This window comes from Oncorhynchus clarkii, chromosome 3, assembly GCF_045791955.1.
Source record: "Oncorhynchus clarkii lewisi isolate Uvic-CL-2024 chromosome 3, UVic_Ocla_1.0, whole genome shotgun sequence".
Taxonomy (NCBI): Eukaryota; Metazoa; Chordata; class Actinopteri; order Salmoniformes; family Salmonidae; genus Oncorhynchus; species Oncorhynchus clarkii.
In genome coordinates this window covers 55,871,331-55,887,036 of record NC_092149.1, presented here as the reverse complement: position 1 = coordinate 55,887,036, position 15,706 = coordinate 55,871,331, and the positions used below count along the sequence as shown (strand labels likewise).

Genomic DNA, 15,706 nt, shown 5'->3' with positions numbered 1-15,706 from the left:
TTAGTGAAATATGCTGTTTTAATTCTCACTACAGACATTTTCATTTTGAGGCCAAAATGGTAGATTGTAAAGAGTGCAGTCAAACACTTTACTGAGAAAAGCTTGATGATGAGAAAACTGGCAGGTGCCATTCTAAATGGCTGTGGTACAGTTACTGCAGAGTTGTGTTTAAACTGCTGTGCCAGTGCCACATATGGTTCCATCGGTAATGCCGTACTCTTTAACAGAGGGGAAAAGTACAAACCCTTACTCATTTTGAATCTGTTCATGTTGCAATTTTTTTATGTTTTATTTGTGCATAATTATGTGCTCTTTTATGATATATATATATATATATATATATATATACAGTAGTTTTGTTTTGTGTAAAATCTAATGTAAAAAAAAAACAAATAAAAGTTTAAGTAAATGCCAAGTTTGTGATGCCTTTGTTTTGGTGATTCACATAGGAAATAATAAGCCATTTTATTGGTGTCTTTATATATGCAGAGGACATGATTTCAAAGGCCTACATAATAAAAGTGCACCATCTCAGGAATGCAATGCACATGTTAGTTTTAGTCTTATCCCATTCTCTGGAAATATCATGAATTATTGGATATTTTGTTATGAATATGGTAAATTGTTGCAATTTTTATTAAATAGTCTGTTTATGCACATCTGCATCTGATAACACAAGCAGATATTGCAAAGACATTGACTCATACACATCGTTGTGTCTAGTTATGTATAGGCCTATACCGTCTAGTCCAATAAGTTATTTTGCTAGAAGAGGTTCCTCTGATCGCACATTGTGTTGCTGTTTGTTTAAATGACAGTTTATAAGTAGTCTGGGTACCAGTCTTCAACTAATATACCACTCCTTGCCACTCCTATAATTTGCCAAAGAGAGGCATGGAATCTAATAGCTAACCAGAGAAGGCAACCAGGCTAGTTTATAATCTGCTTTTATACTCTCCTTATGCAAGTGATGCTGCTACACTGCTGGCAGCGTTACCATAGCAACAGCATCTGCGCGCACTTTCCTCCTCTTGGATACACATCCTCAAGCTGCTTCTGTGATTGGGTGAGCGCTCAGAGGATGTCACTTCGGTTACCGAATAATGGGAAATGTTGCACATGAACGGAAATCCAACCCTTTATTTTACTGGCTGTTTCCGTGTGGCATTCAGATAGTCATGAGTGAGGTTAACAGCAAATATTGGTAGCCATTGGACTCCTTGCACATCTGTCTGGTGGGAAAGACCCGTCTCATTTTCGTTGGTACGGAAGCCGAGAGGGGACCGGTTGATTACACGGCGGCGGTGGGTCTCCACCCGAGAGTATGGCGGTCAGGATTGTATTCGTGAACGCATAAGGAACGGGGAGATGAAAGAGATGGTGAAAAAGCAAGGAAACTTATATTAATAGGCTTAACTCTTAAATTTGTATTTATTTATTTATCAACATTTATTGAGATAAAACGCGCAAGTCTTGCAGAATCCATCAGGAACCGTCCTGTTTTTCTCCAATGTCTTCGCTGGAGCAAGTTTTGTTTTTTTGTGATGCATAGAATGGTGAGCTAAGCAGATGAAAAACCACACGTTTCACATTGTCCCGCGTTTTGATACCTTTTAATGCACATTTAAAAAAAATTGCAGTCGTTTCGATGCGCATAGCCTAGTAATCAATGTCTGGTGTGCCTGTGGGAATTTCTACAATGAAATCCATCTTCGGGCAGCGAGTCTTTGTGCTCAGCTTTTTATTTGCCATTGCTGAGCGGTGGTAAGCAAGGCTGTATTTTTTATATCCGTTCAAAATGGGACACGAATGAATGCCATTTGCACGGATATATTTTATTCTATGTCGCGCGGAGAGTGATAGCTTTCGACAATCTCTTGAAATCATCAAATAACAAGGGAGCAATGCGCGAGTACAAAGTGGTGGTCCTCGGCAGCGGTGGGGTCGGGAAATCCGCCCTCACTGTTCAGTTTGTGACCGGGACGTTTATTGAGAAGTACGACCCGACCATAGAAGATTTTTACCGCAAAGAAATCGAGGTGGATTCCTCACCCTCTGTTCTGGAGATTCTTGACACTGCTGGTACCGAACAGTTCGCATCCATGCGGGACCTTTACATAAAAAATGGCCAAGGCTTCATACTGGTCTACAGTCTTGTCAACCAGCAGAGCTTCCAAGACATCAAACCCATGAGGGACCAGATCATCAGAGTGAAAAGGTGAGTGATTTTGGATCAAATCCGTGTATTATGGAAGGCCTACAGTAGGCCTATGTCAGAACTGCAACGTCTCATTGTAAACATGCATAGACGTGGACGATAATTCCTGCTTGCATTTTCCCACGAGCACATCTAATCTGACTCCTATCATATACCCCATTGATAGAAAACATAATTGATCTATGTAATGGTAGGCCTACTACACAATCTATGAAGAAGCACCTTTGTGCAGAATCTACACTCACATAACACTCATTTTGAGGATGTGTCCTGTGGTGATACACAACACACAGGCATAGTGCCTACTTTAGCCTATTCAAGCATTCTGACCCTGCATAGGCCTACTGCTGCTAAATCCAACCAAGTGGTCCTGTATCATCCAACACTAGCCGATATCCATCTCTCTAAAGGCAATGCAACTGGGTTCTTCAAACAATATAAATGATATATTCAGCGTTGTCTTTACGGCATGCCTGTGTCTTATTCAGCATGATAGGAGACATATGGTTGGTTGGTCATCTGCTATTTTTGCCTGTAGCTCTACAGCCATTTTAGTTTCAAGGCCATGGTGCTATTTCTCCTGTTAGACTCTACTGTACTACTGTACCACATCAGGCCTTGTCCATCAGTAGATGTGAGACCAGCTTTCCCCTGCACTTTATTACAGTGGAGAGATAGTGTCTATCTGTCTGGCTACCTTGGATGCAGCTCTGCTCTGTGTGTTTGATGGGCTGTCCACAAGACTGTATGCTGGCTGAGCTTAGATGCTGCAACCCCAGTGAAACAGACAGCTGGAATACCCAGGATTCACAGCTCCAGTGACTCTGCGGAGAGAAACAAAGGCCTGATTCTAATAGACAGACAATCCCTCAAAATACAGCTAAAGCAAGGGGGGCTGGCAGGAGTTGCTACATTTGGAGGAGCACACTGAGAAGTCGGTTTCTGAAGAGAGGAAGTGATGTTTTTAATTGGAAACATGCAATCTGTTTGGAAAGGAAGAAAAAAACAGAACAAACAGGAATCATACGTATGATAAGCACTGTTATTATAGGGATGCTCCAGACATGAGGTCATCTTTAGTGGCCGCATCTCTCATTGTCCCAGCATTGTCCTAACATGTTTAGAATCAAGTTACAACAATGTGACATGCTATCCAGACAACTCGGTTATCCCTTAGCATACCAAAGTAATTCATATAGGTCGAGTGTGCAGTGGCCTAATTTGTGGCAGACTTAAAAAGTGACAACATGAATGAGTCATTCACACTCAAGACCTGGTGACCTGGTTAAGACCCCACACTCCGCCATATAAATGCTATATTATCGTCAAACCTTGGCTACATTCACATGTTTGTGACTCCCTCTTCTAGAGTTGATGTGAAGTGGGACTCCACTATACACTGAGCTGTGACAGTGTGGGTTCATCACTCATTGGAGGTGTCAGTGTATCTGCCTGTGTGAATGGAGGAAGTCTGATGAGCCACAAAGAGACAAGGCTCTCTGCTCACTGAGAAACCTCACAATGGAGCAATAGATTAACAACACAAAACTACCAAATTACTCCTCAACTTTTCAGTTGGATCCTCCCATTGACATGTTACACAGCGCCATCCATCGCTCCGTATGAACATGGCCTCTCAAGTGATCTGACTTCGAATAAGTAGAAATCTCTGTAGCTGAAATTGCATTCTCTCTAATATTTACTATTGCCATTGCCATTACCAATTCAGTTCTTCTTCTTCCTGGCCATCTTACCAATTCACAAGTTCCTTTTCCTGGCTATCTTACCAATTCACAAGTTCCTTTTCCTGGCTATCTTACCAATTCACAAGTTCCTTTTCCTGGCTATCTTACCAATTCACAAGTTCCTTTTCCTGGCTATCTTACTAATTCACAAGTTCCTTTTCCTGGCTATCTTGGTGTGTGTTTGTTTCAATAAATTCACGATCGCTTGGAGTTTGGATTGCATTTAAAGCCATTCAAATAAATGTACGACTCCAGATGAAAGAATGAGGTCAGCATGTGTTTCCCCCATAAAAATGTGAGTACAGGGAGAGGTATGTGAGGGAATCTGGAGGGGGGGGAGCGATGCTGCCTAGCTGGCGGGGCGTCATCCCCTAGTGTGTGTGTGCACCAGGTGTGGGCCAGCTGTGGTGTGTGGAATCAGACACACACCCAGGGACTGCCTCCTCTCTCCTCAAGTCTGGTGTCAACTCCCTAAAGGCGTCAGCATGCGAACGAGTGTTCTCGCAATACTCCCTTAAAAGACCTTCGCTTGAAAAACAAGAAAAAAGCGGTACTGTTTTGTCCGTTTTGAGACGCCGTAGCCAGTATACACTTCCTCAAAACAGTCCGAATTAACCTAAGATAACTGAAGAAATCTGTCGTTCATTTTGACGTTTTTCCCGAGGAGAATTTTACTTCTAAGACGTTTGGTGCAGTATTTCTCAATATTTTATTTTTGCATGAAAACAGGTCGTCTCTCGTTGAGAATCCCTACTGTTGACCAATCTTCGACGAAGGGGCGTAGACTTCGGCTTGTATCCAGAAATAATGCTGTGTGCCCGAACAGCCCGAAAAAACCCTACCCCGAAGTCCAAAACGAACAAAAACGTCACAAAATGTCCTAAGAACATTATGAACGACCTCTTCCGAACTGTTTTGGCTGGGGAGCATGCGGATGCCTTTAGACACCCATGTTACCTATTCTACTGTCAGACTATCCAATACCTCATCACAGCCCCACAGGAACAAAGGCAATGCACGTTTATGGTGACATGTACAATAAATCACGATAAACACTTTGCATGATAGTTTCCCCTATACAGTGTGTAATCACGCTGTAATTACACATTTATCAACATGTGATGACTTTGTAATTACATTGCATTTCTTCTTGTGTAACAAAAACCTCTGTTCTCCATTACTAAGCAACAACAACACGTGAATAAAAGGTTGTTACTGGGTATTTGCAATGTTATTACACAGGTTTAACAACAGTAAAGGGTAGCGAGCACACATGTACAGTATTGCAATTTCTACTTTAACGATCGTACTATGGAGTTACGGTTGATGGGCTAGTGCGATGTCCTCCAGTCCTACCTCTGAGATTGTGGGGACCCAGTGGTGACTAAATCTCTCCCATCCCACACAGTTTGAAGAGAAGAGCATGGGAACCATGTTCTCTAAAGTTGAACAGTGTGTTTACAGTTAATGTGGGTAGTGTAGCGGTTCAGTTGGAGTGCTGGGGAGTCTAGACCAGACCGTGGCCATGGCCAGCACTTCCCATGAATTCCTCTGACGATATCTATCTGCAGGTTTGACGGGCACCACTAAAAAGAAGAACACCGTATCCACAGATGGTGTTGACTGTCCACTCTTTGTTTAGGGTTCAAAAAAACATGCTCTCTTCACTTGGGTAAATGTTTACAAGCTTACAATCTAATGGTGGTTTACACTAGAGCTGTCTACACTTACATTCAGGTCCAAGCAGTAAACCAGGAAATGTACCATCATTTTGTAAAGGAAGATAATGCTGTCAAAGAGTCTAGTTGAATGATTTAGAGCAGTCAGTCAGTTGTTTTACTGAAGAGTATAACAATGTTTAAGACTGTATTAATAAGAGTGGAGAATATATTAAAATACGTTTTATGGCACTGCTAAATGTCACTACACCCTCCCAACCTGCAGAGGGGTGAAAGTGGAATGGGGCTCTGGCGCATAGCCCAGCCAGCAGCCTTGACTTCTCCTCAGGACCCCCATGGCCAAGGAGGCCCAATGCCCAATGTCTCTCCTCCAGGGCTCCATGGCCAAGGAGGCCCAATGCCTAATGTCTCTCCTCCAGGGCTCCACGCTGCCCTGTGGATTATGCAGCTGTCACTGCTGTTCACTTAGCCTCTCCTGTCCTCGTTACTGTCTCACACAGGAGCCGTCCCGGCGCCCGCCCAAGTCAGAGGCGCTGGTGTGTGTCGCGCCTGTCCCGAGACCTGTCAGGGCGCATCAGTGTCTTCCACCTGTCAGTGGCATAGGGCGGCAGTAACAGAGGCCACTGGGGCAAATTATTAGTTCCACTCGCCCCCTGCTCCCCCATGACGGCCGGGGGGCTCATCACCTTGCTTCAGCAACAGTTAGCCATGCACAGGTGATGCTGACTGATGGGTGGCACAGGATGTGCCAGTGCACCCAGATATGATGAAGAGCATGGCAAGGGAGGAGGAACGGGGATGATTAACCTACTGGGTGACATTGTTTTGTATTTTTTTATCCGTTATTTTACCAGGTAAGTTGACTGAGAACACGTTCTCATTTGCAGCAATGACCCGGGGAATAGTTACAGGGGAGAGGAGGGGGATGAATGAGCCAATTGTAAACTGGGGATTATTAGGTGACCGTGATGGTTTGATGGTTTGAGGGCCATCATCTTTTTAGCATATGTTATGGTCACAGGGTCAGAATGAGACTATCACAGAGGGTTATGTAGTTCGCACAGTATTTTCATGGTGGAAGGCGGGACTTATCCTATGTTGCAGTGATCTAGTACTGCAGAACATACCAATCAGGTCAACCTTAAAGGAGTTTGCCATGTGCCGAATGTCGAGTGGTTAAAATTACCTTGGGTATATGGTTGTCCAATAATGTCCTAATTAGGCTTTGGCGGTATCCAGATTGTCATACCTTCATACCGACCGTGTGCCATACCGGGATGTTCGGTAATACCGACACTGAACACAAGGGGCGCTATTTTCAAACCCCTCTGAGCCTTTGTAATCTGATGATTAGCAATGCTAACAAGAACATGTAAAATCCCAAAGAGAATGCTAACTAGATGATAACGAGCACATTGCAAAAAAATGTTATACATTCTCTGACCGAAACTATTTTCAGGACAGACATCCCAGCTCATAAAGGTATACAAGTAACAACAAAAATACTACTCAAAGTTTGCTACACACACAGAACAAATATTAAACATTAAGGCTCTTGATCCAGGAGGGAATTCTCTGTTGTTACCGCCAAGCGAAGTGTGATTTTGGAAGAAGCTAACCACTTAGCTAGATAGCTAACTAGCTACTAAATTAGCAAACCGAACGCACAATTGCAGAGCATTTAGCACATTTTAGACTGTTAACTTAATAGTTATATAAGATCTAGCTGGCAAACATTTAGTTGTGACTTCCATACTGTAACTAGATCACCTGGAGCATGCTGGACAACAGTGAGTGATTTACGAGGCTGCGATCTCTCGTTGTTGTGTGCTTGTGAGCAAACACCACGCGACTGGGTACCACTAGTAAGTGCTATAATGAATAATGATGTGCCAGGTAAAGTGAAAGATGCAGTCTTCTGTATCTCTTAACACATTGCACAAGTTGACTGCAGGTGTTTACTTAAAAAAGTAGCGGGAAAGAAAAGGAAATAGTGTCCTTCGCTATTGATGGTATTGAAAAAACATCCCGTGGCTATTTTAAAATACCCCGGTATATGGTATATACGCTATACGACCCAAGCCTAGTCCTAATTTCTCCTTGCACAGCATTCGGGTGAATTACTTTGGTCTTTATCTTTATGTTATTGTCAAAGCCCTTGCTCAAAGTCACAGACTAACATGCCATGAATTCTGTCCTGCAGGCTGCATATTTCTATAACACCCGTGTGATTAGATGGGGGACTATCCTATTTGATAGAAAGTGAACTTGTCAAAAACCCACAGATGCATCATTTTCATGTGAATTTCAATAGCAATGTTCCCCCTGTCAAGACCCCCCCCCCCCCCACATATTTGTTTCACCCAGATCAAGTGCAGCAGGGCCTTTTATAAATACTTACGCAGGGAACTCTTACTTTGTCTATTTGTCTAAGCCTGGCTTGAGCATCATCAAGCAGAGCTACTCAGAGCATAAAGGGCAAGGCAATCGAAAATAATGCCAGTCTGCATTGGCAGCCAGGCAGTGTGTAGCAGAGTGACAATATACATAATTGCACTGTTGTTAAGAGTGACATTAATGTTTGATGCTGAAGCTGTTATTGTTGATTACGACTGAGGGGGAGAGAAAAGAACATGCGATGACTAGAGCAACAGAGAAACAAGCAGCCTCAAGCACACATTCCTTCTTTCTGTTGTTTCAAGCTTACATTTCGGCGTATCCTGAAAATAAGTGATAGAGCCAGGACGAGGACGTGTTACCAAATATAAAGTCATGTGTTTGCTGCGTTTAATACGTTTTATTGGTGACAATTTCCAATTACAGACGGTTATCCTGCCACTGTTTGTGGTAAACGGGTGATAGTAGATATAGGATGCAGGCTATCTTCATGTGCGTGTCCATCGGATCCATCCCATGGAGAGCTGAAGAGAGCTTCATTCACTTTCATTATGATGTACATGGGCTCATGCTCCATAGCGTGAGCCACTGTAATCTTCATGTAGACCCAGAGGTCAGGGAAGAGAGGGTGAAACTGACTGACTGTGTCACTCCGAGCCCCAGTTTCTATTTATAAAACCCATAAATTAGCCCAATCTAATCTTAGCTACTGTACTTCTCCTCTCCCCTCTCTTCAGCCAGCATGGGGGGGGGGGGGGGGGGAAACACATTTCAGATTAAACACAGTCAGTGTTCATTTCAGATTAAACACAGTCAGTGTTCATTTCAGATTAAACACAGTCAGTGTTCATTTCAGATTAAACACAGTCAGTGTTCATTTCAGATTAAACACAGTCAGTGTTCATTTCAGATTAAACACAGTCAGTCATTTCAGATTTCGTGATGATGATATTTCATATTTGTAGGATTGTTTGGTTAATTTCTTCGCCCTCTTCCTCCAGGAAGAGGAACAAGCTCATTCATCAGACCATGACCGAATGTTTGAGGGGGGCCTAATGTGGGGGTATTTTTGTCCTCTGAAGAAAAGCACCAAATCACCCATAAAACTGCAGTCTGCAGACAGGGGCATAAGTGGGCCGTCTAATATCTCCAATCTAGCAATGACAATAATGCATGTCTCGCATTTGTCACTCCCTTCATTTCTAACTGGAATATTTTCAGTTTTTGACAAACTCGTCGTGTCATATTCTGAGAATAGTATCAGGAAAGCTTTACAGGAAACGGGAAGGAGTGGATATCCTTTTGCTACCTTGAGACAGTCGGAAGGATCCAAGGAGATTGTTTCAAGGCGCCCAAAGTAATATCTCAGCTGTTGTCTGCTTTTGTAATTCATGAGTCATCCTCCCAAATAGCAGAGGGATCCTTTTGGCACATCCCGACATCAGGGCGATGCAGCCTTCCTGAGATCAGGAGCTGGAGATGTGTTTAAACGTCCTCTCCCTTGGACTGTGGTGGAGCTCATTTAAACCCCTGACTCAGCTTTATCCAGCCTCCCGAGTCAGCTCCAGTCAGACCCACCCCTCAGCAGTGTGTGGACTCACTGAGACACAGATACACCGTCAGCCTGAGGTACAGGAGACTCAGGACAGACTCCATCTCACTGTGGAGGGACCTGGCTAGACCTCTTTCACCATGTAGGCCAGGCTGGCTGACTGTCTAGGAGAAATGTGCTGGTTGTTTTTGAGGCGAGAGTGTTTCAGCCACATGCATGTAGTCAGACTGACAGACAGAGACAGACATACAGACAGTGGGAGGGAATGTTGGCATGCTGGGCCGCTGATATGTGTTGATGACTACTGCTCACGACTTCCGAGTGGAGAATGCGTTACCGACGGGCTCAAACCTCAGTTGAGGATAAGCTAAGCTACCCTGGACCTTCTCTGCCCACTCCCATCCTCACTTCCTGCACCCAGCACCAGGCCCAGACTCCGAATGGCCATTGTGCCCAACACCCTTCATGCGAAGTCCCTGTGAGGCTCTGGTATCCGTGGCAGCCGTCCTCACACACCTCCTGAGATTGCAGGTCTCCCCTCTGTTATTACAGCTATTTATAGCCCCTCTCCTCCTTTGGCACCAGATGACACGTTTTTTTCTTTGTGCTGCCTGCACTCCTCCTGCATGACGGAGTCGGAGTGGCTGTTCTGCTGTGAGACAGTTAGGTAGCCTATCAAGTCTGTTATTTTGTTATTGAATAGAATGGATGGCTGGATATGTTTCCATTTGACTTCTTCTCTCCCGTCACTGCTCTCTTCTCTAGCTCATCATCCGTCACGATCATCTGGGGTTCTTTGGGGTGGTTTTCATGTGGATTTTACAGTGAGTCCCATTGCTGTAGGATTTAATTTTCATTTCAGAACGCTGAGAAGCAGACAGCTGTGACAATAGCACCGAGGACAGAGGCTGTGTTATAAGCTCTTCAGAGGATCAGAAATCATTTTCCATCAGAGCTCACTGAGTCTTAGAGCCAGGCTCAATCCCTTACCGAAATAGTGCTAATTTTGCTCTTGTCTCAGTGCACACACAGAAGCACACATGCTCACTTACCGCGCACACAGACGCACAAACTTGCTCTAGCATAAACGCACACTCCCGTCCCACTTTTATCCATGTTCCATGGGCCGCAGGGTTCCTCGTGGGGCATGCCTTCCCATGAATGTGTGGAGAGCAGGTTGTAATTGGAGGTGGCGAGGCAGTATGCGAACTCGTGACGGCGGCCCCAGGCCTCGGTATGAGCGGGGGCTAGTTGCGACGGCCGTGCGACCACAGCCCTGTTTAAAATAGAAACGGCCACCCATGCAGGGGACCACCATTACCTCCCTAAATGCTATGTCCCATGTGGGTTTTCTCTTTAACGAGTACAGCCACCACAGAGCCTGTCCCGGCCCTCCATTCCACACACCCACCACTATGATTAGGGCCTCTCAATGAGCGCGGAGAGGGAGTGTATAGTTTGACTGCATATTTTTACTTTCGCCACAAAGATGTGTTCCAAAACAGCACCATTGCTGTCAGGGGCCTCCAATGAATTGTTGGAGTCAGGAATGCTATCGATGCCATTTTTTCTCAGTTGACAGCTGCTTCAGCTGTTTGAACAACAGACGGACTGTAAGTTTTGGGTTGAAAAGGCTATTGTTTTCCAGCTGTATTGTGAAAGGCTGTGTGGTGGCTAACTAACTGGTAGTCAACTGTCTTGTGCTTCACAGTCACACACAGTAGCTCACAGACCCCTGTTGTCTACTGTTTTATCCCTGTAGTTCTTGGCTTGCGCACAGAATGGGGATGGCAGAGATTAGAGTTCACTCTGGATAATATATTCAGTACCAGATCAAATTGAGCTCCTTATTCTTTGCCAGTTTAAGCTTATTTAGCACTGGGGCCTGCAGACCGTCGCCCCCGTGAGAAGCTCAGTTTCCTCTACTTAAGAAAGTATTACAGTCATTGATTCTCTCCATCTCTCCAGCCTCCAACACTATGAGTGTCCTTGTGTACCTGTTACCATAGCGATCAAGGACGGGTGTTTTTTTCCCCGTCAAATAGTGTTAAATAATTTAGGAGGCATGAATATTTCATACAGGGAGGCTAACCTTTGATGCTGAAAGGTGTCAAGGAGCATGATTCTCCTGTGATCTGTTTGTGCTCAATAACATGAGAAGAGAGGCATTCTGAGTGGGGTTCATAGCGGGTGTGTGCTGGTTAATATTATCACTAGTGAGGGAGCTCCTAGTTCCAGATAAGAAATAAAAGCGGAGCCTTTATTCTCTGTGACGTGTCCAAAATAGAGATGCCTAATTCCTTGGATGCACCACGCCAATATCAGCAGATCCTCCCGGCAAGTCTCCAATTTACTGAAATGTTGTCAATTAAACAGATTCTTTGGCTTGACCAATAAATGCAGACATTTTGAATCATGTCCATTAAATGTTTGTGGTACTCTTCATTGAGAGTGTTAGTATTATACAACGTTTAAGACTTAAGGTCCTTCATTAAAAATATGATGTAACACTGTCTTTCTGGCCCTTGTGCAAGTAGCCCAGTTCCTCAGTGGGAACACTCAACCAATTTGGAAGAGAGTTTAAAGATCACTGGATTATTGTCTCTTCCTGCCCCTAAGGGATTGTGGGTGATTTTGCCCACTTCCTGTTGACTGCTGGCCTTGTTAAGTTCTCGAGTTGTCACTGATAGTAATAGGAATAAAGCATGTGGGCAGTATAGATTTCTTCCTCGACAAGCCACCTCTTAGAACTGTGATTGCCAGGCCTTTTAGTTGATATATTTCAGGGAAATGTGCCACACGGATTTAATGTAATTATTTATGGCTGGCATGATTTATTGACAACATCTTGATGTGCCAATGAAGCTTTCATTCTAGATTGCAATTATGCCTATCAACTGTACATTTAGGAGAGTGCAGAGAGGACGTCAGGTACAGTTAAAACTAGTCAGCTCTTCATGGACGGCAACCCCTAAATCTCAGTTAAACACTTGACCAAATCACATCTCCTCATGTGTGCCTTGACAGTCAGCGACTGTCCATATATTCATGTCACAAGATGGTTCCTGATCATTTTCTCCATCTGTTTGTGTGTGTCGTCTGCAGGTACGAGAAAGTCCCAGTGATCCTGGTGGGGAACAAGGTGGACCTGGAGAGTGAGAGGGAGGTGTCGGCCAGCGAGGGCCAGGCTCTGGCCGAGGAGTGGGGCTGCCCCTTTATGGAGACCTCGGCCAAGAGCAAAACCATGGTGGACGAACTGTTCGCTGAGATAGTTCGGCAGATGGACTACGCCGCCCAGCCAGACAAGGATGACCCATGCTGCTCCTCCTGCAATATACAATAGCCCCAGAGCCTAGGGGACGCCAGGGGGACAGGGGAGAGAGGAAGTCTGCATACACCAAGATACTGTACGCCGAGAGGAGGATTATACTCACACCAACAACATGGATGATTAATAAACTCATGGTAGAACTGTGGTGGATTTTAACTCATTGGTGCATAAAATCAGTCATGATGTAATTGATAATAATGATATGTTAATAATTAATAGAATGAAATGAGGAATGCAAAGGATTTGCGCAAGAGAAACTGACAAACCGGACTAAAGAAAAGTGCACTCGCCTTATGTTATCCTGTTTTCTCTGGCGGAGAAAAAAAATATGTCTTGAGTCGTCCGTGCAGAATTACAGGTTTTGTAGTCTTTATGTTTTCTGGGATCGGCTTCGGTAATGTTTATTTGACATTGTTTTGGTCTTGTTGATATGACCCAGTTTCTCTGAGCACATCAAGCTGGAGCCTTCTTTCTCCATTTTAAGTTACCATGACAGCGCAGAGCGGCAGATAGAGGGGAGGAGATAATCCCTCTGATCAACTTGTTTGAAACATTGATGAGTAATTGATTTGCGTACTAAGTTTTCCTGTACAGAGAAAGAGAGGGCCTACCTACCTTCATCCAAGGGGATGTTTTTTGTTGTTGCACATCACTAGGACAGAACCAAAGAGGTGACTTGAACGCGCCTCCATATTTTCCCCTCTAATTTCCTTTTTAGTTGTTTTGAGGAATGGAAAGAAAATGGTGGAAAAGTCAGTGTCATTCTTGAAACAATGTTGTCTTCTCCTTCCTATTTTGTTTTGATAAGTGTAGCAGAGGTGTCTGTCACATATCCTGTGATTTGTTTTGGTTTCAGGAGGTTCTGACAACAGATTCCTGAATATTGTAACAGTTTCATTCGGATGGGACAAGGAGGACTCCATCTTTCAGTGTTTGAATATCTCAACAGACTCTTGTCTCTAGAAATGGTCTTCTTTTCAGGAATGAAGATGTCATCACTCATCATTCTCTACATTGTATTTTTTTGGCTGGGTATCACAATGAAATGGGATGCAATGTTGTCTCAACATCCCACTCTTTATGTATTCAGAGTATTGAAATTCATAGTAGGCTAATAATAGTGATGATGATGATGATGATGATGATGAATAACAATTATAATTAACGGTAGTGTAAATATTTTGTATGGAAAGTGCCAGCTCCTAGGAAGACACTGACTCAACACATGTGGAATTGTCAACTGTATGCATGGCTAGTAAATTTAAAAAAGGACTTCATCGTTTGAGATTATAATAGACGATGGAAACGTGCAAACCAAACACATACACGTCTGGGTCTGGACACTGTCTCAACTGTATGTCGTTGTTGCCACGGGGAACCAGACCTTCCCTGGGTTACCATTTTTCATTGTTAATTTTATATTTTTTTATGTGACCATTTACTCTTTCTCCCTCCCTAAATGAATGGTGACACTGTTTCATTAGGCACCCAAACAATAAAAGTGTGTTTAACACAATATATCCAAGCTTGAGTGACACTATTTCTTTATGAATTTATTGGAGGGACATGCATTGTACGCCATTGCCATAATCTCTCTAAATTGTTCTGGGAGAGAGAAATCTATTTGGAAGGAAATCGCTTCTGTTTCTAATCCAATTGGAGTTCTAAATAACACAGTGAACAGGCAGTCATTTTGGGCCCGATTCCGACCCCAGTTAAATGCACATAAATGGAACGTAATTCCCTTTTTATGCACTTTTCTCTCTATGCGTATTCTGACCTTGAACTTAAGCATGAGAATAGTATGCTATTCACCTGCTATTTGTTTCTGGGTGGAGTTTGAATAAATGTTGTGGCAGTGGTGTGTCTACAGACATTCCATATTCTGACCTTGAATTAATTCCCTAATAATTCCACCATCTTTATGCACAAGGAAACCATGAATAAGGTCAGGGGATAATTAGTAACAGTTGATAGAATAAAGAAATGTAGGCTAATTGAATCATTATGGAGCGGAGCGCAGACCAAGCCGTAACAGTTTGATCCCGATGCATGGCATAATACTTGGCTGTGTCATCACACAGATCCATCGTTAGTGCAGGCAATTGTACACTATTCTCCCTATTATAATTCTATGTACACTAATCTTCCAACATTTCCATGGTTTCAAGAATTGAATGAGGCAATTTCCCGCATGAATCAAGCCAATGTTTTCTTTATTTCATGTGTGAAGGCTCTCCAAACCTGTTTATGTTTCATAAATACTTTCCTAACCCTAAATAGTGTACAATATCAGAGTATCTACCAACTAGTGCTGAAACAAGAGAAGAATATGCGTATATTTAGATGGCTTTCTTTCACTGATTCCTAATATTCTGAACTGGTCTCTCAATATATTCCACTGAGTGTCGACAAAATTCTAACTAAAAGGTACACCGTATTTAAAGGTATGGCTTAAGATAAATGTACTGAAAACCCTATGGAATGAAAACTGAAACCCCTATGGAATGAGAACCACGCCTGCAAAGCGTGTTACGCACCTTCATGAAGTAAGTCTGAATACCAACTACTGAGAAGTGCATAGGAAAGGCGTGCATAAGAAAAGCATAATTTCCTTAAGTCAGAATCGGGCCCTTTATGAATTACAAGAACCCATTGTTGATTGCTCCAGCAAGAGCTTGATGAATTCAACTTTACTTTCTTCTTTGTTTATATGGGGGTTGTGCTTTTGTGTTCTTTGATGATACAAAAAATATGTATATTATGAAGACTTCAAAGGAATTT

The 15,706-nt window shown here is 43.3% G+C and overlaps 1 protein-coding gene across 1 annotated transcript; it reads left to right on the top strand.

Moving 5' to 3' along the window:
• Positions 1–1,237: 1,237 nt before the first annotated feature.
• LOC139399127 (ras-related protein Rap-2a) lies at positions 1,238–14,447 on the top strand. Its single transcript, XM_071144676.1, has 2 exons — positions 1,238–2,218; positions 12,697–14,447. Exons 1-2 carry the CDS (start codon positions 1,905–1,907, stop codon positions 12,932–12,934), a joined length of 552 nt encoding a protein of 183 aa, XP_071000777.1. The 5' UTR covers positions 1,238–1,904; the 3' UTR covers positions 12,935–14,447.
• Positions 14,448–15,706: the final 1,259 nt, after the last annotated feature.